The 25,013-nt window shown below is 35.4% G+C and overlaps 1 protein-coding gene across 1 annotated transcript; it reads left to right on the forward strand.

Moving 5' to 3' along the window:
* The first annotated feature begins 6,711 nt into the window (after positions 1-6,711).
* LOC307150359 (uncharacterized protein) lies at positions 6,712-8,714 on the forward strand. Its single transcript, XM_079857528.1, has 8 exons — positions 6,712-6,740; positions 6,873-6,904; positions 6,976-7,023; positions 7,276-7,393; positions 7,559-7,620; positions 7,729-7,820; positions 7,909-8,024; positions 8,130-8,714. The coding sequence occupies exons 4-7, from the start codon at positions 7,328-7,330 to the stop codon at positions 8,013-8,015; spliced, it is 327 nt and encodes a 108-aa protein (XP_079713654.1). The 5' UTR covers positions 6,712-6,740; positions 6,873-6,904; positions 6,976-7,023; positions 7,276-7,327; the 3' UTR covers positions 8,016-8,024; positions 8,130-8,714.
* Positions 8,715-25,013: the final 16,299 nt, after the last annotated feature.

The raw sequence follows: 25,013 nt of genomic DNA on the forward strand, positions 1-25,013 counted from the left end.
GAGAAATATAAAGAGACAAAGAGGTCAAGGTGACTTAATCCGTCTTGATCAAACACACCCAGTTTCAGTTATTGAGCACTCCTCCTCTATTTACACTGACAACATCCCCATCAAACACAGTATGTTGGCACAACATACCCAACTGTCTAACAACCACTGCATGAAAAGACTCAAATCCGGCAAAATACGGGCATGGTAAACTCCTGTGTAATTTGATGTTTGCCGGATGTATGTGGGAAAAAGCGGATCAGAGTAACATGGAACAGTATATTTCCAGATAAACCCGGAAACCTCACATATGCGGACATATACAGGAATCCGTGAAATTTCACGGACATATACAGCTGAAACACTGCTGGGTGTGAGAGGACTGACAACTGTTAGGTGTGAAGACCTTTCATATGTTAATGACTGACACAGTGCTGGCTGTTCTCAGAGGGAGGGGTGGCCAGGGAGGACTTCAGGATTGAATTATCTCTGGACTACTAGGTTAGGCTACAGCAAACAAGCTTTTTGTACAGAAAAATAAATAAATTCTTAAGGCCCTGAAACACAAAACCGACGTCAAAGAACTAGCAATGACTAAAGCCGACTCTAGGGTTGGCTCACGTCGCCTGTGTCAGGGCCTTAAAACCACTGCATGAAAAAAAGTCTCTTAATCAAATATTTTTTATAAAATCAGGACAAAATAAACACCCAGTCTGAACATATACGTTCACAAAAACATCTGAATATTTAATGAAATAAACAAAGGAATTTAATTAGTGCTGGGAAAAAATTAATCGCATCCAAAATAAAAGTTTGTGTTTGCATAATATGTGTGTGTACTGTGTATAATTATTTTGTATGTATAAATACACACATATGCATGTATTTATTTAAGAAATATTTGCATGTATATACTGTATATACATTTATACATAATTTATATTATATATAAATATAAATAATTTATATATATAAATAAATAAAAATCTTAAATAAATACATGCATATGTGTGTATTTATATATACAAAATAATTATACACAGTACACACACATATTATGCAAACACAAACTTTTATTTTGGATGCGATTAATCGCGATTCATTTTTTCCCAGCAATAAATTTAATGGAACAAATAAAGAAAAATGAACCAAACATTTCAGAATATCTAAAATTTTATTGTGAAGTTTTACAAATTGCAGACAACAACATTTGTCACATTTTTCACAATTGGCTTTTAGCTTGCTTAGTTGGGGACATTTAATTTAATATTCAACAATATTATTGATCTGCCTGCGTTGACACTATTATATGAGATCTGAACTGAGCTGGACGATGATATCACGGTTTTCTCCAAAGTGGCTATACCCACTAAGCAAAATGATGTCCGAAAGACGTCTTTTCAACGTCTTTGTCACAAAAATCGGACGTTGAAAAGACGTCCACTGAGGGTCTAGAATGAAAGTTGATATGACGTCTTTTTTCGACGTGTTCTGCACGTCTGATATAGACGTTCATCGAACCTTCGTACAAGGTTAAACACTAGTTCATATGTGGGCATTGTGGACATATTTCAACATCCTTTATTGTCTTATTTAGACATTATTACTTTGACTATTGCTGTCAGATGATCTTAGTGAGAATAAACAGAGGTTTAGATGTTGATATTTGTTTAATTTGAAGTGTCACCATTGTGGTGATCAATGTTTGCTTTAGTTGGGCTCTTGGTCCCCTTTCTTTATACTTTAATTTTCCTTTGACTGCTGTAACAGTGTGTTTGTGTAACACAATTGTTGTGGCAGAGAAAGCCTAGAAAAAGTTTGAGTGTTATCAGCTCAATGTTGATGGTGACATAATCATCACAAAATGGGCATCTAATTGTGTTTAAAGTTTTGTATTTATATTTGGGATTAATAACCACCATCCTTGTGGAACTGCAATATTGGTGCCAAAAGCATTAAAATTATAACTTTTTTGGTGGATAAAAATCATGTGCACATGTTTTGAGCAAGAGTATCATATAGTCACACACAGACATCAAGATTTTGGATATGAATCACAACAACGGTGACAATCAAAACAAAAAAGCTTGAGAATCAAGAATGAGTTTTGTACTATGAAAGCTACCCATCATGCATTGCAGGATGAAGCTTTTTTTTTTTTTTTTGTCACCGTTGTTGTGATTCATATCCAAAATCTTGATGTCTGTGTGTGACTATTTGATACATTTGCTCAAAACATCATGTGCACATGATTTTTATCCACCTTCAAATAAGTGATAATTTTAATGCTTTTGGCACCAATATTGCAGTTCCACAAGGATGGTGGTTATTAATCCCAAATATAAACACAAAACTTTAAAACAATATTAGATGCCCATTATGTGATGATTATGTCATCATCAACATTGAGCTGATAACACTCAAACTTTTTATAGGCATCCTCTGCCACAACAATTGTGTTACACAAACACACTGTTACAGCAGTCAAAGGAAAATTAAAGTATAAAGAAAGGGGACCAAGAGCCCAACTAAAGCAAACATTGATCACCACAATGGTGACACTTCAAATTAAACAAATATCAACATCTAAACCTCTGTTTATTCTCACTAAGATCATCTGACAGCAATAGTCAAAGTAATAATGTCTAAATAAGAAAATAAATGATGTTGAAATATGTCCACAATGCCCACATATGAACTAGTGTTTAACCTTGTACGAAGGTTCGATGAACGTCTATATCAGACGTGCAGAACACGTCGAAAAAAGACGTCATATCAACTTTCATTCTAGACCCTCAGTGGACGTCTTTTCAACGTCCGATTTTTGTGACAAAGACGTTGAAAAGACGTCTTTCGGACATCATTTTGCTTAGTGGGTATATATACACATTTAAATGTATTTATTTATTTATACAACAAAATGAATCACCACTGAACTGACTTAAGCTGGACTGTGAAGCTATTTTCTTCTGGAAACAAACTTTCTTGCATTATTTTCCTGTTATCTCTGTAAAGCTACTTTGAAACAATCTGTATTGTAAAAAGTGCTGTATAAATAAAGGTGACTTGATATTTATTAAAAAGGTAGAAGGAACCTGAGCTTTTCTACTCCACTGAATTGAAGACCGAGGTCACTACAGTTAAAATCTCTTGCTGAGTTAATCCACCTTTAAACTATTAATGTCTATGAACAAATATGTAGTTTTATGTTTGTGTGCCTCAGCATTTCTGAGTGAACACCGCTGGTTTACTCACTATTTTTAAGTGTACTGTCGATCACGTGATATGACGTCATGACGTGCGGCCCTAACTGACGTTACCTGAAAATCTATCCAAGATGGCTACCCTCTCGAGCGACGTGTATCAAGAATGAAACAACTTGTAAGTAAACCAAAACACTTCAAAACTACTTTGCTTGTTGTAATATTGTAAGAATATCATATTACACGTGATATTTGACTGTTAGACGAGGCTATTTTTAATTTGCAAGCGCGGTGCCGCGGGCGCGATTGCCGTCAGTCCGCCTGCTAGTTACAGAATATCCTGTGTAACGTTAGCAGCTACTGTTGATGTCGTGGCAGGGCAATAATGTTAACGTTAGTCAATAACTCTTTTCAGCAAGCGATAGTCCTTCTGTTTTTGATTGTGTTGCTGCTGTTTGTGTTAAGCGCCCTGCTCTAGCAAGTTCAATGTGATGTTATTCCTACATGCACCCAAATGAGCTAGTGGCTAACGTTAGCAGTTATGTTAACTTTTACTCAAACAAAGTTAAGGTTATGGACATAATAGTTACCGAATGAATAGGGCTGGGCGATTTAAATCGCGATATTGTTATGCGCATCTCGTCAGTAAAGCCGGTTCCTTGATTAGTAGTAAATCGACATCACCTGCTTTCAGATGAAGCGGCATTTAGGGCTGAGGAAATAATTAAGTGATTAATTTAGTGATGATTGAGCATTATTGAAGACACCTGATGTTAACAAGCAGAATCACTGAAGAAGAAAATCACAAATTGTAAGTTACCATTAAGGTGATGGGTGTTTGCTTTAGTTGGGCTCTAGACCATTATATGATTACTTTAATATTTACTGTTGTTCGTCTGCTGTTATTGATTTATAACAGTTAACTGAACAAAGTAAAATGTTATCTTATAGTGTTGACTACGTTTTGACATAATCATGCTGTGATCTGAAAAAGGAAACATATTGAGATAGTTTGGCTTAACTTGTTAGCAGCAGTTTTGTGATTCTTCAGCCTATGATTATCAGTACTTTACTTATAATTCAAATTTAATAAACATTGTTCTGATCAAAAAGACATTCAGACATATTTATTTAAAACACAGACATCAATAATCACCCTGTGAATCTCAACAATGGTGACAATAATAAAGCATGTTGCAGTGGCTGCCACCAATCACAACTCATTAATGGCTCCCATCATGCATTGCGGTATGAATAAATTATGATCTGAATTGTCTATGTAATTTACTTTTCCTCATTGAATATTCTGCTCCTCACCATTGTTGAGATGCATAGACTGATTCTTGACATCTGTGTGTGCCTAAAAGAATGATTTTTTTTTTAAACATCTTTTAAGAAATCCTTTAAATTACAGCAAAAAATGCTGGCCATTTATTCAGATTCACAGTTATGCTGTAACCAACAACATAAATCGAAGTCAGAAAGAAGGATTTTAAAGAGTTCAGTGATCAAGTTCAAATGATGATTGTCATAATATAACCAATACCATCAGATCACTTTTTATTCTTTGTTCAACTGGCAGTTTTAACTCAGTTACAACAGCCAAACAAAATCTAAAGTACACTTAAAAGGGTCATAGCCCAACTAAAGCAACTACCCATCACAATAATGGTAACTTACAATTTGCGATTTTCTCCTTCAGCGATTCTACTTGTTAACATCAGGTGTCTTCAATAATGCTCAATCATGACTAAATTAATCACTTAGTTATCTCATTAACTTAAACACTCTTGAGTGTGGACTCATACACTCCCAGGAGTGTTAATTTAACACTGGATGTTTCGCTGTGTACAAAGAGCCGTAGTTAACTGACAAGCAGAGCCATATCGCATTAAATATCGCTGGCGATACGTCCGCGATATTGATGTGATTTGGCTGAGCTCGTCAGTTAACTACGGCTCTTTGTAGTAAATGCCGCTAGGGCTGTGCGATATATATCGTGAGATTGTTATGCGCATCTCGTCAGTAAAGCCGGTTCCTTGATTAGTAGTAAATCACCATCACCTGCTTTCAGATGGAGCGGCATTTAGGGCTGAGGAGATAATTAAGTGATTAATTTAGTGATGATTGAGCATTATTGAAGACACCTGATGTTAACAAGCAGACTCACTGAAGAAGAAAATCACAAATTGTAAGTTACCATTAAGGTGATGGGTGTTTGCTTTAGTTGGGCTCTAGACCATTATATGTTTACTTTAATATTTACTGTTGTTTGTCTGCTGTTATTGATTTATAACAGTTAAATGAACAAAGTAAAATGTTATCTATCTTATAGTGTTGGTTATGTTGTGACATAATCATGCTGTGATCTGAAAAAGGAAACTTATTGAGATAGTTTGGTTTAACTTGTTAGCTGCAGTTTAGTGATTCTTCAGCCTATGATTATCAGTATTTTACTTATAATTCTAAATATTTAATAAACATTGTTCTGATCAAAAGACATTCAGATAAATTCATTTAAAACACAGACATCAATAATCAGCCTGTGAATCTCAACAATGGTGACAATAATAAAGCATGTTGCAGTGGCTGCCACCAATCACAACTCATTAATGGCTCCCATCATGCATTGCGGTATGAATAAATTATGATCTGAATTGTCTATGTAATTTACTTTTCCTAATTGAATATTCTGCTCCTCACCATTGTTGAGATGCATAGACTGAATCTTGACATCTGTGTGTGCCTAAAAGAATGATTTTTTTTTTTTTAAGCAACTTTTAAGAAATCCTTTATATTATATCAAAAATGCTGGGCATTTATGCAGATTCACTAACCAACAACATAAATCGAAGTCAGAAAGAAGGATTTTAATGAGTTCAGTGATCAAGTTCAAATGATGATCGTCATAATATAACCAACACCATCAGATCACTTTTTGTTCTTTGTTTATCTGTCAGTTATAACTCAGATACAGCAGCCAAATAAAATCTAAAGTACACATATAATGGTCTAGAGCCCAACTAAAGCAAACACCCATCACCTTAATGGTAACTTACAATTTGTGATTTTCTCCTTCAGTGATTCTGCTTGTTAACATCAGGTGTCTTCAATAATGTTCAATCATCACTAAATTAATCACTTAATTCTCATTAACTTAAACACTCTTGAGTGTGGACTCATACACTCCCAGGAGTGTTAATTTAACACTGGAGTTTTTGCTGTGAAAGAGCCGTAGTTAACTGACAAGCTGAGCCATATCGCATTAAGTATCGCTGGCGATACGTCCGCGATATTAATGCGATATGGCTCAGCTTGTCAGTTAATTACGGCTCTTTGTAGTAAATGCCGCTTCATCTGAAAGCAGGTGATGGTGATTTACTACTAATCAAGGAACCGGCTTTACTGATGAGATGCGCATAACAATATCGCGATTTAAATCGCCCAGCCCTACGAATGAACTATGCAAGTTTTTATTAAACCTTTACAAACGTCTTTTTTACTATAGGTTTAAGTGGAAGGAGTGCAGTGAGCATCCCCAAAATCAAGGTGACTCAAATGTTAATTTAGGCTGTAACTATTTTTCACCATTTCTTTTATTTGGAGCCTAATTCATTAGCATCAATCAAACGTCTCTTAAAAATTAAATATCTTGCTGTCTGTTTTTGTGTGCATGTGCAGACCTACATTGTCACCAGAGAGCAACTTTATCGGTATCATTAATTTGTAAAGAGGTTGATTGCATAATTTGACTGGTTTCATATTGATTGTTTTATCTGTGCAGGTGAAGGACTTCTTGGGGAAATGGCCGGCTCTTCGGATTGAATCACAGGTAAAACAGACTCACTTCTCTTTTCTGCCACTCTTCACACATATTTCTATGCCAAATTTTTAATATGTATCACATTCAAATGGAACAGCAAATGCCACTATTCACTGTGTGTAAGAACTATCACTTTGCATGTGACCATGTTGCTCAACAATGTATTTTAACTGAACATGTTGCATCACAAATGTGTTTTCTGTTGCAAATTGAGTATTAGTCTTTTTATATAATTATTTTTGTTTGTTTTTGTTTTTGTAGCTTTGTGCTGAGTTCCAACGCATCACAAACGTCAACATACGGAACCAGTTCTATGCTGTGCTTGACCAACATACACCTGCACTGGTGGCCTTGTATAGGCAGAAGGCGGCACGAACCGGTAAGATATCAGAGGCGCTGCATGACATCTTAAAGATTTATGAGCTGATATGTTTTGTCTCTTATGTTTACTGTGATGGCCAACTTATTCAAACTAAAAATTTAGTTTTGTGGTTCTTGCAGATTGTAAATCCATTTAAACGCTTTTTAATTTCAAACTTTACAGGAATCTGTAAGGTGCCTCCATAATTCAGTGAACAACCCACACAAATACGATCCACAAACCGGGTAAGACTGCGTATTGTATACTTTAAATGTTAGTTTAATCTAATATTATATGGATTTGAAATACCAAAACTGAATTTCATTAATGATGCCTGCAACTTTTCCCCCCAGAATAAATTCATCACATAACCTGGCTGTGACCACTTACCTCTTCGAAGAATTAAGGACAACTTTTACAGACGTTGACCCTGAATGTGCAAAAGGTAATCTTAAAGATGTTTTAATCATTTTAATGTCCTCTGTTTTACTTAGTTTTATTGGCATTACATTTATTTATGATTTATTCAACAGGTTCCAAGACGTATTTTGAGACTTTGCGGAGGAAGTATTCTTTGGCTCAGCCTGAAAAGGCCCAGAAAAGAAACACTATGAAGAACACTGCAAAGAACCGTCAATGAAAGAGACGGGTAAGTTAAGAAACTGGTTAAGCAAGTTTTTTTTTTTTTTGTTTTTTCTTCAGAATGTAACTGTCCTCCTCTCTGTTTTAGTGGTTAAATTACTATGTTTTGCAGATGCTGGAGACCAGGTCCAGTGTTGTACAAACCAACACAGAAAGGGAACTGTGAAAGACTGCAACAATAGAACTGATGTCTGATGAAGATGCTATTGTTGATGGAAGGCCAGTGTGGATGGTGAGGTCTCCACCAAATAGAACCACAGAGTTATCGGCTCTCTGCCAGGTACTACAAACCAGACTAGAGGCTGACCCACGCTACGTCACACCACCAGTGCATCATGGCAGTTTGAAAAAATGAATATTTACATATATTTTATATACACTTTAATTTCTATATTTCTTACTTATTGATCTTGTTTTATATTGTATACTTTGTACAGTATATTTGTTCCTTTTTGATGTGCATGTTGCTTATCTCCACGTTTTGTATTTTTTTCCTTTACACCTTTGTTCACATTTCTTTTTCCCCATTCAATTTAATGTATGTTTATAATGTTCTTTGAAATGTTCATGTTATATTTGTTTTTGTTCCTTTACATTTTCATCCCTTCAAATATTTTTGTTCCCCCATTCCTTTTTAATGCTTGTTTATAATGCTCTTTGGAATGTTTTATTTACCTTAATAAAAATGTCAGACTTTCTCATTGTTCTTTGTGTGTGTTTTTAAAATTATATTTGAATGTATTAAAATTGGGGTAAGGGGGGTTTAGTGTATACTGAGCAATATCTGCATAGCTGGCCTATAGGGACATCCCGCGTGACGTCACGCCATTTGGAGCAGCCATTTTGACGGAATAGAAAATGCTAAACCGCCGGTGATACTCATAGACAGTATAAACAGAGACGGGCTCTGGTATAAACTACATTGATCCTGCAGCTCGTCGCGATATTCTATCATGCCCGAGCGATGCTGTGCAGTTGGATGCGATCAGATACGTGATCATACTAAAGGAATAGGCCTATCTTTATACCGTATCCCGAAAGAAACAAAACGGAGAAACAAGTGTTGGCGGCAATATACAGGCAAAACGCTGATGGTGGTGCTTGGCTTCCAACTGTTTGTGATAGGTACAAGAAGAAAAATGTAACAAATAATAAAAGTGCATGTAAAATATACAATAAAGTTGAGATGAAATTAGACAAGGTTACTTGACTTTTTACGTCTATTCAGTTTTTGTAACATGTCCATGACAACCGATAGCCTGCTTTTGTATGCTTTTAATGAAGCTCTGGTGTAGCGTGATGGGAAGTGAATAAGGTAACGTCAGCTGTAAATGTCACCGAACTCAATGTCAGGAAGTTTTTCTACACATTAAATGCCTGTAAAAAGAACTTGCGGTGCTTCATATGGATCTATGATTCCTATCTTCCTCTTGTATACTTGATATATATTTGTGTGATGCTAATAAGTGCGATGACATGACGTGAAGAGTTAGCTGAAGCTAATAATAGTGGTGGAGGAAAACTCGATTCTGTTCAGTATCGAGATATTTTGCGCACGCAATTATATCAATACTGTAGCGCAAAGTATTGCAATATTTAGGCTAATTATAAAACAATTATACTAATAATTATATTATTAGTATAATAATATACTCCCTAATATATTACCCACCCCTAATAATAGATCTATTGCCATTAGACAGTCCATAGACAGTATAGCCAATGTGAGTAGCTGACGGATGTATACCGTCAAAATGGCTGACACACGGCTAGGGGTCACGTGACTGGGAGATCCCTATAACCAATCAAATCACTGTGCGATAAGGCCTAGGGTGGGCTATGTTCTAAAAGTAACCAATCAAATCACTTTCCTGGGTTTTCAATGTGTCCTGTCCTCCAATAGTGGTCTGGGTAATGGGAGTGGTTTTAAAAGAAAAGGACCAATAGGGGGGAAGGCCAAAAGGTGCACAAAGGTGTGAAAATGTTCTCTTGAAAAAACCTTTGAGGGATTACTTGCCATGGCAACAAATGGCTGTAGCACGGAAATATACGTCCACAACATACATCCGATTTGGTATCATTTCGGATGTATACGGATATATACAGACCCATGGAATTTGAGCTATCCGGCCAGTATACTCCTGGATTCTTCCGAATTTCAGCAGTGTATACAGGAGTATACTGGTCCGGATACACCTCTTTTCATGCAATGAACGTTTTATCAACATGGCCAAAAGGTTGCTATAAATACGTTGTGTGGTGAAGGTTGTTACAGCGTTGTCACAATGTTGACATTAAACCACCGTTCAGGGCCATTGCTTAAGGTTGTGCCAATGGTGCCTTAACCACTGGACTACATATGTACTCGTCACTGCCCTGAAGCACGAAATCAGACTTTTAAATTTGAAAAAAGGGCTCATTGTGTGTTGTCTCATTCTTCATCGAGCAAGGATACGTGAGTATTGCGTTTATTTTAGCCTATCTCAGCAAAATAAGATACGTAATTATTCAAACACAACCTACAACTTCATTTTCTAATGTGACTAATGTAGCCTGTCTGCTATTAATACTATTTATATTTAGTCTCATTCGTTTCTTTGCTCCTCTGGATTTGTGGATGTTTCCTGGAATGACTCTGGTTACCGAACTTTATCGCCCGGCTTTCGACTACTGTCTGCCATGTACATAACACGGTTTTGTTCATTAAATGTTCTCATCTTTCTTTTTATGTTTTATTTATTATACTTAAAATAAAGTTGTATATTCATATATTTCTTCTTTTTTTTTTTTCACAAATGTATGACTTTTGGAAGTGCAATTTGATTACCATATGCAGTTTTAATAAAGTTGAATTAACATAACCTTCTGTCATTTTTACTTTTCAAAGTGTACACTTGCAGGTGTTGACTATAATTACACTCTCAGAAAAAAAGGTACAAAAGCTGTCGCTGTGGTGGTACCTTTTCCAAAGGTGTACTTTTGTATCTAAAGAGTACATATTAGTCCCTCAAAGGTACATATTAGCAGAGGTGGGTAATCCAGGGGCCACAGAGTAAAAGTCCTGCCATATGTTTATTCCACCCATAAACTCAGTCATCTGATTTCACTAATTAGTTCTCTCTCCTGCTGAATTAGCAAATCCAGGTGATTGGATCAAAATACTGAGGAGGACTTTTACTTTCTGAACCTGGACTTCACACCTCTGCACAGCAATGCCACATGTAGGGCTGGGCGATATATCGCACGATATTGTTATGCGCATCTCGTCAGTAAAGCCGGTTCCTTGATTAGTAGTAAATCGCCATCACCTGCTTTCAGATGGAGCGGTGTTAAATTAACACTCCTGGGGCTGGAAGTGTATATGAGTCCACACGTGTAAAGTGTTAAAATATGAGTGTTAAATTAACACTCAAGAGTGTTAAAATTAATGAGATAATTAAGTGATTAATTTAGTGATGATTGAGCGTTATTGAAGATACCTGATGATAACAAGCAGAATCACTGAAGGAGGAAATCACAAATTGTAAGTTACCATTAAGGTGATGGGTGTTTGCTTTAGTTGGACTCTTGACCCTTATATGTTTACTTTAAATTTTACTGTTGTTTGTCTGCTGTTATTGATTTATAACAGTTAAATGAACAAAGTAAAGAGTGATCTGATAGTGTTGGTTATGTTTTGACATAATCATGCTGTGTTCTGAAAAATGAAACTTATTGAGATAGTTTGGTTTAACTTGTTAGCTGCAGTTTAGTGATTCTTCAGCCTATGATTATCAGGACTTTACTTATAATTCAAAATATTTAATAAACATTGTTCTGATCAAAAGACTTTCAAATGAATTTATTTAGAAACACAGACATCAATAATCAGCCTGTGAATCTCAACAATGGTGACAATAATAAAGCATGTTGCAGTGGCTGCCACCAATCACAACTCATTAATGGCTCCCATCATGCATTGCGGTATGAATAAATTATGATCTGAATTGTCTATGTAATTTACTTTTCCCTAATTTAATATTCTGCTCGTCACCATTGTTGAGATGCATAGACTGAATCTTGATGGCTGTGTGTGCCTAAAAGAAAGTTTTTTTTTTAAAAACAACTTTTAAGAAATCCTTTATATTATATCAAAAATTCTGGATATTTATGCAGAATCACAGTTTTGCTGTAACCAACAACATAAATCTAAGTCAGAAAGAAGAATCTTAATTAGTTCAGTGATAAAGTTCAAACGATGATTGTCATAATATAACCTACACCATCAGATCACTTTTCTCTTTGTTTATCTGGCAGTTATAACTCAGATACAGCAGACAAGCAAAATCTAAAGTAAACATATAAGGGTCAAGAGTCCAACTAAAGCAATCACTATTCTCCATAATGGTGGCTTACAATTTGTGATTTTCTTCTTCAGTGATTCTGCTTGTTAACATCAGGTGTCTTCAATAATGCTCAATCATCACTAAATTAATCGCTTCAGGAATTTACTTATATTTAATATACAGTTAACACTGAGTGTTCAGTGGACGAACTGGTTAGTTGACTGTGGTAATAATTCTTCAACATCAAGTTAATTCTTACAGCTGATTTCAATATTTATAATTAATTATAACTATTTATACTTAATTATTCATATTTTCTTTTTGGGCTAATTATTTATTCATATATCATTTCAGAAGTGAGGGGGACAGAAATGTCAATACCAATTTCTTCTGAACTTTGTCAAAAAGCTTAAAGAAAACAAATACACGGCTGAACAACAACCAATAATTTGTGTTCTATAATATTTGTTCCTATATTTTCCTAATGGCAATTTTATGATTGGTGTATGTGTGGCCCTCAGTGTTTATTGACAGTTTAAAAGATACAGATAAATATCCCCAGTTCGGAATGAGTGAGCTCTGGTGTTACACGCAACGGAGAGTGTTTCCAACATAACATGTCTTTATTATCTATTTTTCCAGGTAAGCTACAATAATAAGTCATTTAGTAAGACACAACAGTATTATGTGCTAATAGAACTGTAGTTTGTGCCACAGATATTAAGAGATGTCGAACTTTACGGTGGTTAAGAATGTTTACACTTAAAATGGCGGGCGATAGTAAAAGATCGTAACTTTCAGTATGAGTGAAAATTTTCAACAAAGGAAAGAGAGAAAGGAGAGAGAGGAAAGCCAAAAGAAAGGGATATATTTAAATATATTGTAAATATTTTATTTGTATTTAGCCTTCATACAAACAAGAATTGTGAAATCACGTCAAATAATAATAATAAGACTCAACTTATTAATATTAATATCTTTAACTTTAAACTATAGGCTAACATAGGTTGATTATATTATTCTTATAGATTGAAAAAAATGCTTCAGCTAGGGCTGCACGATACTGGGAAAATATGCGATATGCGCTAATTATTGTTGAGTACACTGTAAACCCGAATAAGTTAGCAGAACTCAAAAAATTTTAAGGCAATCGATTGCCTCAATTTTTTAAGTTTTGAAATTCAAAGATTAAGTAAGCAGAACTGGCAGATTTTAAGTTTGTACTTAAACATTTCAAGTTAAGAACAATTAAACATTTAAAGTTAAGAACAATTAAACATTTCAAGTTAAGAACAATTAGTGAACAAACTCCATCGCACACCTGCAGGTGATAGGGTGCGTAGGATAACAAGACCAATTAGGTAGGTCGTTTCAGCAGATAAGGAACTGATGAAGGTCGTGTGACCGAAACGTTGTGTTAATAAATATTCATTTTAATTGCAAGTTAAGAACAATCAAAATCAGAGTACACTATCTCATACATTTAACTTAAAACCTTCATGTAATCTCAATGTGAACACTTTCATTAGTATTAACTTACAGTTTTAACAAGCTAGTTTGTTAACATACTATTATGTTATCATGCTAACAATAGTATGTTATACAGCACTTGCTGTATGAGTGCAACAATATAAAGATTTTATTTGCTCTCAAATCAAGCCGTATGCACCATTTGTCACCATGATGGTAACTATCATAAAACCAACATTAACAGAAATTCTTCCAAATTAGCATAACAAAACTTTAATCAATACTCAATCTCCCACTTAACATTAATCTTGCACTTAATTTTAGCATTTACTCTCCCAATCAAGTGCCATCGGCAAAGCATGCTGGGAAATAGACATCGCAGCCATTTCAGTTAAACTTAAGTTTGTTTAAATTAAAATAAATAATTTCATAAAACTCAAAACAATGAAACAGTTCAGTTTACTTAAAATATATCAGTTCTGTGAACTTGAAAGAAAAAGAAAGTGCTAAATACTCATAAAAGTTCATTTGACTGAACTAATTAGTTTAATTTAAGTTTGTCCTACTCAAACCAATTAATTATTTTGAGCGTTAGGGTTTATATTGCGATATCGATATTTCTTGCGATATAACTTTTCCCTAGAGAAATGCTATTTTTATTACTTTTTTTTTATCATTTATATATGTAATGCTAGGATAAAGAGTATAAAACGTGCTCAAAGTTGCTGCAGAAAAAAAAAAAGTGAGCAACAACAAAAACACATGTTGCTGAGGGACATTTTGAGTGTTGATGACGCCTGAATTCAGTCCGATTGATGAATCTGAAGAGCCGCGTTTCCACTGTCGGGCCAGTGCGAGCCAGGGCTTTAAACGGGCCGTGCCGGGCTAATACCCACACAGCAAAATCCCCAGTGTTAAATTAACACTCCTCAGTGTTTATATGTGTCCACACTACAGGGTGTTAAAAATTAACACTGAAGCAGTGTTGAAGTTAATAAGTTAATTAAGTTAACACTGAAGCAGTGTTGAAGTTAATGCGATAATTAAGTGATTAATTAAGTGATGATTGGCCATTAGTGGTGACACCTGATGATAACAAGCAGACTCACTGAAGGAAAGAGAAACAAGAACAGAAAAAAGAGAAACACAAGAACTACTGACTTCGAGCCATTATTGGACTTATTATTTTACCAGTTTGACTTTATTTCTGTTATACATCTACACACGTTCTTATTTAGATTTAACAGAAGTTTAGATGGTAATGTTTTATGGAATGTTTCGTTTCATGTCACCATTATGGTGACCAGTGGTTGCTTTAGTTGGGCTCTTGACACTTTATTATTTAACATTAGTATTTCTCTGGCTGCTCCAACTCTGTGTTTATAAAGCATATGTGTTGTGGCAAGAGAAACTATGATTTTAGCTGTGTTTCCTGAAAACATCGCAAGCCTAATTTGATCGTACAGACCATTTGTTGCAGTTGGTCTGCAATCAAGTTAAGTTTAAGATGCTTTTGGAAATGCAGCCCTGGTTATGTTTTAATGATAAAATTACTAGTGACCTGATTCAATGATGTCACCCAGCATTATAAACTGATTATATAATTGTTTTATTAATTTTTCAATACAGTAATTACTTCCAGCAATGTTTTAAAGATCTGAAAGATTTAATATCACACACAGACATCAAGAATCTACATATGAATCTCAACAATGGTGACAATCAAACAAATGCTTAATGTTGCAATGCATGATGGGAGCCACCAATCAGAACGCATCAATGGCTGACATCATGCATTGCAGCATGAATAAATTATGCAGCTGAATTGTCCTGTAATTTTCATTGTTTTTTCTGTTGGCTTTTATTTTGCTATTGTTTTGTTCTGACTTTAGTAGCTTGTTTTGTGATGTTCAGAGTTTATCTGTTTGTCACTAGTTTGTTTATTGTCACCATTGTTGAGACTCATATGCTGATTCTTGATGTCTGTGTGTCTAAACACAATAACTTCTTTGCTCAAAGTATTTTCAAAATTTTTGATATTGCTGTTGGATGATTGGATCTCAAACTGTAGAATCTCAGAGCTACAACCACCAATACTAAAACAAGACATCAAGCATATAGTCAAAAAGTTAGACTCTGAATCAGTGAATCAGGACACTACATGATAATGTTTTTATCATCAAATCATATTGTAAGCAGGTCATGTTTTCTCTTGCAGTAACAAATGTGCTTTATAAACACAGTGTTGTAGCAACCAGAGAAAAACTAATATAAAAAAATGAAAAGTGTCAAGAGCCCAACTAAAGCAAACACTGACCACCAAAATGGTAACTTGAAAAGAAAAATTCCATAAAATATTACCGTCTAAACTTCTGTTGAATCTCAAGAACTTTTGTCGATGTATGACAGAAATAAAGTCAAACTGGTAATAATAAGTGCAACAATGTGTAATGACTCGAAGTCAGTAGTTCTTGTGTTTCTCTTTTTTCTGTTATTGTTTTTTCTCTTTCCGTCAATGATTCTGCTTATTAACATCAGGTGTCACCACTAATGGCCAATCATCACTTAATTAATCACTTAATTATTGCATTAACTTCAACACTGCTTCAGTGTTAACTTAATTATCTCATTAACTTCAACACTGCTTCAGTGTTAATTTTTAACACCCTGTAGTGTGGACACATATAAACACTGAGGAGTGTTAATTTAACACTGGGGATTTTGCTGTGCACTAAGCAAAATGATGTCCAAAAGACGTCTTTTCAACGTCTTTGTCACAAAAATCGGACGTTGAAAAGACGTCCACTGAGGGTCTAGAATGAAAGTTGTTATGACGTCTTTTTTTGACGTGTTCTGCACGTCCGATATAGACGTTCATCGAACCTTCGTACAAGGTTAAAACTAGTTCAGATGTGGGCATTGTGGACATATTTCAACATCATTTATGGTCTCATTTAGACATAAAAAAACGTCATAACAACTTTCATTCTAGACCCTCAGTGGATGTCATTTCACCGTCCGATTTTTGTGACAAAGATTTTTTTGCAAAATCGTACATATTTTACGAATTGCCCAATCATACGAATATCATACGAATGACCTACCCCTGACCCCTGACTCCAGCACTATTATATCTGTTATTTCAACAGTTGATATGGTTCTTTAATGCTGTGCTAACTAGCAGAAAACACAAACCAGGGTTTAAATCCCAGTTGTGCAGGCGGGGCATGTTGTAACACTGCGTTACAATGAGCCCTATTAGAAATATGCTATTCTATTCCATTCTACAGTATTCTATACTTTTATGAATTATATTGAGAAACCATGAGAAAAAGGTGAATAAAGGCTGAGTCAATGTTCAGAAATTATTCATTATTATTTTGTTTTGAACTATGCTGTATAGCTGTGTTTTGCGGTGTTTGTTGTCACAATAATAGTTTATTTTAAATTATTTAAAAAATGCCATTATATGAAAAAGTTAAGAATTGTATTTTATTGACAAAATATTTTAGTTTATCTTGGATAATTTTTTTTATTAGATCAGATAACATTACAATGTTACAATGTGCCCTTCACATGTTAGGTGGGGCATGTTGTCACATTTCATTTCCATTCTTTCGGGGTATATCAAGAAAAAAGTATACACTGTATTAATGAAACAAAACCACATAATTGTACTAGACTTGTGAAATCAATGCAGGGAAAAATAAATACTCTGAACCCTAAGCAGGTTTACACAAACTGAGAAAGTCAAAAAGTGTTAGGTTGTGCCCCGATCTCTTTGGCATTGATTATTATAAACTTGTAATCAGCAAACCAAGACCTATTGAACCTTTAAATCTGGATACCAAGAGTGATCAATGGAAACGGCAGCGGGATTGCAAAAATATACATTTATTCAGCAGAATTTTTTATTGAAAATGATGAGAATAATACAAACATATTGCTAAATCAAAGCAGAACACAAGCACAATCATTAATACAAGTTACTAACAGTATTTTAATTTGTTCTTTTGAAGATTGAAATGTATTCTGCTGCTCAGCATTGGCAAGTTACAATGTAATAAGTTACTTTTTTTAGTTTAAAAGTAATGCCTTTCAGGCACTTCACTTGAGTTTCACATTTCTAAAATACATTTAAATCTCAGTGGAGAAGGCTTGTAAATGAGGCTTTTCCTCTGCATGATAGACATCCCATTAAAACACCGACATTTATGACATCAAGTACACAGCAAAATCCCCAGTGTTAAATTAACACTCCTCAGTGTTTATATGTGTCCACACTACAGGGTGTTAAAAATTAACACTGAAGCAGTGTTGAAGTTAATGAGATAATTAAGTTAACACTGAAGCAGTGTTGAAGTTAATGAGATAATTAAGTTAACACTGAAGCAGTGTTGAAGTTAATGAGATAATTAAGTGATTAATTAAGTGATGATTGGCCATTAGTGGTGACACCTGATGATAACAAGCAGACTCACTGAAGGAAAGAGAAACAAGAACAGAAAAAAGAGAAACACAAGAACTACTGACTTCGAGCCATTATTGCACTTATTATTTTACCAGTTTGACTTTATTTCTGTCATACATCTACACACGGTCTTATTTAGATTTAACAGAAGTTTAGATGGTAATGTTTTATGGAATGTTTCGTTTCATGTCACCATTATGGTGACCAGTGGTTGCTTTAGTTGGGCTCTTGACACTTTACTATTTAACATTAGTATTTCTCTGGCTGCTCCAACTCTGTTTATAAAGCATATGTGTTGTGGTAAGAGAAACTATGATTTGGGCTGTGTTTCCTGAAAGCATTGCAAGCCTAATTTGATCGTATAGACCATTTGTTGCAGTTGGTCTGCAATCAAGTTAAGTTTAAGATGCTTTTGGAAATTCAGCCCTGGTTATGTTTCAATGATGAAATTACTAGTGACCTGATTCAATGATGGCACCCACATTATAAACTGATTAACTAATTGTTTTTATTAATTTTTCACTACAGTAGTTACTTCCAGCAATGTTTTAAATATCTGAAGGATTTAATATCACACACTGACATCAAGAATCTACATATGAATCTCAACAATGGTGACAATCAAACAAATGCTTAATGTTGCAATGCATGATGGGAGCCACCAATCAGAATGCATCAATGGCTGACATCATGCATTGCAGCATGAATAAATTATGCAGCTGAATTGTCCTGTAATTTTCATTGTTTTTTTCTGTTGGCTTTTATTTTGCTATTGTTTTGTTCTGACTTTAGTAACTTGTTTTGTGATGTTCAGAGTTGATCTGTTTGTCACTAGTTTGTTTATTGTCACCATTGTTGAGACTCATATGCTGATTCTTGATGTCTGTGTGTTTAAACACAGTCACTTCTTTGCTCAAAGTATTTTCAAAATGTTTGATATTGCTGTTGGATCTCAAACTGTAGAATCTCAGAGCTACAATCACCAATACTAAAACAAGACATCAAGCATATAGTCAAAGATTTAGACTCTCACATCAGTGAATCAGGACACTACATGATAATGTTTTTATCATAAAAACATATTGTGAGCAGGTCATGTTTTCTCTTGCAGTAACAAATGTGCTTTATAAACACAGAGTTGTAGCAACCAGAGAAAAACTAATATTAAAAAATGAAAAGTGTCAAGAGCCCAACTAAAGCAAACACTGACCACCAAAATGGTAACTTGAAAAGAAAAATCCCATAAAATATTACCGTCTAAACTTCTGTTGACTCTCAAGAACTTTTGTCGATGTATGACAGAAATAAAGTCAAACTGGTAATAATAAGTGCAACAATGTGTAATGACTCGAAGTCAGAATTTCTTGTGTTTCTCTTTTTTCTGTTATTGTTGTTTCTCTTTCCGTCAATGATTCTGCTTATTAACATCAGGTGTCACCACTAATGGCCAATCATCACTTAATTAATCACTTAATTATTGCATTAACTTCAACACTGCTTCAGTGTTAACTTAATTATCTCATTAACTTCAACACTGCTTCAGTGTTAATTTTTAACACCCTGTAGTGTGGACACATATAAACACTGAGGAGTGTTAATTTAACACTGGGGATTTTGCTGTGTACATTTATAATCGTTATGAATATTGTCTTGCTCTTCATCCGAGCTGATGCGCTCATCACAGATTGGCTTACTGCTCACAACATAAACCTTCTGGTAAACTGATGATTACAATGTACATATAATAACTGATCCATAACCTGTTCAGTGACACTGAATTATTGCACGTGGCTCAGTCATTATTCTCAGTGACTGACACGGTTCTAGATTTGAGTAGAAAACAACTCTAATGGTAAGTTTAGTTTAGTTTGGTGTGTTGCTGTGTTTGACAGATGCATAATCAGAGTGAGTCTCGTTCTTGCTGAAGGAGACTGTAGCGTCACTGAGAGACTCTTCATGCTTCTGGAAACTGACAGATGAGTAAAGGTCCCTGTCAGAGGGGATTGTGGGTAACTGGACTGTCGAGTAAAGTGGATTCTGTGAATCAGAGGGGATTGTGGGTAACTGGACTGTCGAGTAAAGTGGATTCTGTGAATCAGAGGGGATTATGGGTAACTGGACTGTCGAGTAAAGTGGATTCTGTGTATCAGAGGGGATTGTGGGTAACTGGACTGTCGAGTAAAGTGGATTCTGTGAATCAGAGGGGATTGTGGGTAACTGGACTGTTGAGTAAAGTGGATTCTGTGAATCAGAGGGGATTGTGAGTAACTGGACAGTTGAATATAGAGGAGTTGATGTAGGATCTGAGTCTTGAACCTGTAAGAGAAGCCAAATCCGCCAAACATGAAGCCTCAGTTTAAAGGTCCAGCAAACATGCCCACTTATCTGACATCATGAAGTAGATCAGCTCTGAAACTCACCATTTCATGATCTCCGGTCTCTCTTCTGTCTGATGATGAGATGATGCCTGTGTGAACAAGAGCCACATCTCAGACTGAGAAAATGAGAGATAATTTAACTGTGTGTATTTCTGAACAGCAGAGGGCGACACACTCAGATGTACTAAATGTGCAGTGTGTGTGTGTGTGTGTGGGTGTGTGTGTGTGTGTGTGTGTGTGTGGGTGTGTGTGTGTCTCACCATATTTACAGCTGTATTTTATTTTGAGCAACATGAGCACTAAACACACAGCCAGCAGGATCAAACCCACAGAAACCACAACTATCACAGAGGAACCTGAAATCACACAAAGGGATTTTCACAGAGAAACAAGGTGAGATTGTTACGTTCAACTACACTCTTCCACATGCTGTACTTTAAATGCTTGTTTATATCATGAGATAACTTTGAACTCAAAATGCGAAACGGATGTACCAGACTTATCCTGGGATGTTTCTCTTTCAGGGTCAGGTGACGTTGTTTCTAAAAATACACAACCATCTTTATCTTTATGTCATAAGATCACTTTCAACTCAAACTGAGCAACGGATCTGTTGGATCTTACCAGACTTTTCTTCATCCTGGGATATTTCACTTTCAGGGTCAGGTGACGTTGTTTCTGAAAATACACAATCATAAAGCGCCGATGGTCAAATTTATTAGAGAAACAAATCAGTCATTATTTACTCAGATCATCTGTGAAACTCAAATCTGATTGTTTAAAAATATTTTCTGTACATTGAAAGTAGGGGTTGGAACGGTCCACAGAAGTCACGGTTCGGTACAATGGAGGGAAAAGCAAAACAGAAATGCAGAAGGCTTGTGCATGTCTCAGGCTGTTCCACCAAAGGAAAATAAATTACTTAAGCCTTGTATTTTTTTAAATATGTTTTAAAAAATACAGCCTGCTTCAGAGCTAAGGTGGGGCTACAGATTAGGTGTCCTAAAGCACCCGCGTATCTAACAGTAGTTCTGCATTACAGTAATTCATTTGCACACAAGTTTTATTTATTTTTATACCGTGTATTCTCGTGTAAATTTATGCACCAAACCGTGACGCCCGTATCGTTTCGGTTCAGTACGAATACATGTACCGTTCCACCCCTAATTGGAAGCGGACAGCAACTAGTCTAGTCTTGATGTTGTCGTGTTGCCATCCGACATGCGAGTCTTATCATTGCAACATTTGCAAATAACTGTTGTTTGTGCCATTGTCTGTTGTGGAAAATCCAAACCATTTCCATATTACCGATGTTGCATTTTTTTTAGGGACCAGTTCCTCAGTGTTTTCTTCCATCGTCACTGTGTTGCTAAATCTCACGAGCAATGTATATGATCTTGTTAACACGCCGACATCTAGTGTGCACACCCCAATTCACTCTAAAAAATGCTATGTTGGCTTTAACTTTTTTATGTCAACAGGTCCCACATAACTAGGTTATGTTGGATTTATGTAACATTATTTATTTCAATTAACTTAAGTTAATTACATAAGGTTAATCCAATGCCAAAACAAACAACCAAAACAAATAATCCATTTTCACACAGCAAAAACTCCAGTGTTAAATTAACTCTCCTGGGAGTTTATTTGGCTCCAGACTAGGGCTGTGCGATATATATCGTGAGATTGTTATGCGCATCTCGTCAGTAAAGCCGGTTCCTTGATTAGTAGTAAATCGCTATCACCTGCTTTCAGATGAAGCGGCATTTAGGGCTGAGGAGATAATTAAGTGATTAATTTAGTGATGATTGAGCATTATTGAAGACACCTGATGTTAACAAGCAGAATCACTGAAGAAGAAAATCACAAATTGTAAGTTACCATTAAGGTGATGGGTGTTTGCTTTAGTTGGGCTCTAGACCATTATATGTTTACTTTAATATTTACTGTTGTTAGTCTGCTGTTATTGATTTATAACAGTTAAATGAACAAAGTAAAATGTTATCTATCTTATAGTGTTGGTTATGTTTTGACATAATCATGCTGTGATCTGAAAAAGGAAACTTATTGAGATAGTTTGGTTTAACTTGTTAGCCGCAGTTTTGTGATTCTTCAGCCTATGATTATCAGTATTTTATTTATAATTCTAAATATTTAATAAACATTGTTCTGATCAAAAGACATTCAAATAAATTCATTTAAAACACAGACATCAATAATCAGCCTGTGACAATAATAAAGCATGTTGCAGTGGCTGCCACCAATCACAACTCATTAATGGCTCCCATCATGCATTGCGGTATGAATAAATTATGATCTGAATTGTCTATGTAATTTACTTTTCCTAATTGAATATTCTGCTCCTCACCATTGTTGAGATGCATAGACTGAATCTTGACATCTGTGTGTGCCTAAAAGAATGATTTTTTTTTTAAGCAACTTTTAAGAAATCCTTTATATTATATCAAAAATGCTGGGCATTTATGCAGATTCACTAACCAACAACATAAATCGAAGTCAGAAAGAAGGATTTTAATGAGTTCAGTGATCAAGTTCAAATGATGATTGTCATAATATAACCTACACCATCAGATCACTTTTTTTTCTTTGTTTATCTGTCAGTTATAACTCAGATACAGCAGCCAAATATAATCTAAAGTACACATATAATGGTCTAGAGTAGAGCTGAAGATCTTTGCCCGAACCCGACGGGACCCGACGGGTTTGGTCGGGTTCGGTCGGGTTCGGTCTTAATTTCTATTATTTTACACGGGCTCGGGCCGGGCTCGGGCTCGCGCTTTGGGTTGCGTGGTAAATGAGCGGTCAGGTGATGTGTTTAGATTAGCGTGAAAATGGATCTTGAGGAGGTGAAATGGAGGCTGGTCTCTGAAGGACTTATTTTATTTCTTTGTTACAACTTCCAAGTGGCCTCTAGCTCCGTTAGTCATGAATAAATGATGTTAAAAAATGTATAAATTACTCTTTTTTTTTACGAAAGACAAAGGTGCTGCTGTGTGCGTGCGGCGCAGTCTCTTTTTTTCTTTCTCTCCCTTTTCCGCCGAGTGGTGCGTGTGCCGGCTCGCGGTGTGAAGCGCGTGTCCGCGCTTTTCTCCGACACTCTTATCACTGCTGATAGACGGCCTTTTGGACAGTCGGGCTGTAAACGGGTTCGGGCTTTTAAAAAGCTGTCAATCAAAATGTACTTGTCGGGCTCGGGCCTTTTCGGGCCGAACTTTTAAGGCCCGATTACAGCTCTAGTCTAGAGCCCAACTAAAGCAAACACCCATCACCTTAATGGTAACTTACAATTTGTGATTTTCTTCTTCAGTGATTCTGCTTGTTAACATCAGGTATTTTCAATAATGCTCAACCATCACTAAATTAATCACTTAATTATCTCATTAACTTAAACACTCTTGAGTGTGGACTCATACACTCCCAGGAGTGTTAATTTAACACTGGAGTTTTTGCTGTGAAAGAGCCGTAGTTAACTGACAAGCTGAGCCATATCGCATTAAGTATCGCTGGCGATACGTCCGCGATATTGATGTGATTTGGCTCAGCTTGTCAGTTAACTACGGCTCTTTGTAGTAAATGCCGCTCCATCTGAAAGCAGGTGATGGTGATTTACTACTAATCAAGGAACCGGCTTTACTGACGAGATGCGCATAACAATCTCACGATATATATCGCACAGCCCTACTCCAGACTCAAGAGTGTTAAAATATGAGAGTTAAATTAACACTCAAGAGTGTTAAAGTTAATGAGATAATTAAGTGATTGATTAAGTGATGATTGAGCATTATTGAAGACACCTGATGTTAACAAATAGAATCACCAAAGGAGAAAATAAAAAATAAAATTAATCACCATTATGGAGATCAGTGTTTGCTTTATTTGGGCTCTTGACCCTTAAATCATTAACTTTAGATTGTGTTTGGCTGTTGTATCTGAGTTATAACTCTCAGTTGAACAAATAGAAACGTTGATCAGGTGGTGTTGGTTATGTTTTGACTTAATCTTAATTTGACCTGAATCACTGAACTCATTTAAAGTCTAATCTCTGACTTAAATGTATATTGTTGATTACATCATCACTGTAATTATATAGCATAAGATCCAGAATTTTCTAAATAATCTAGAGGAGTTCTTAAAAGTTGTTCTGATAAAACAAATCTTTCTTTTAGGCACACACAGACATCAAGAATCAGTGTATGAATCTCAACAATGGTGACAACAGAATATTCAATTAGAGAAAATAAATTACTAAGACAATTCAAATCATAATTTATTCATACCGCAATGCATGATGGGAGCCACAAATGAGTTTTGATTGGTGGCACCCAGAATGC

The sequence above is a fragment of the Squalius cephalus genome (assembly GCF_949319135.1).
Source record: "Squalius cephalus genome assembly, chromosome: 2".
Classification (NCBI taxonomy): domain Eukaryota; kingdom Metazoa; phylum Chordata; class Actinopteri; order Cypriniformes; family Leuciscidae; genus Squalius; species Squalius cephalus.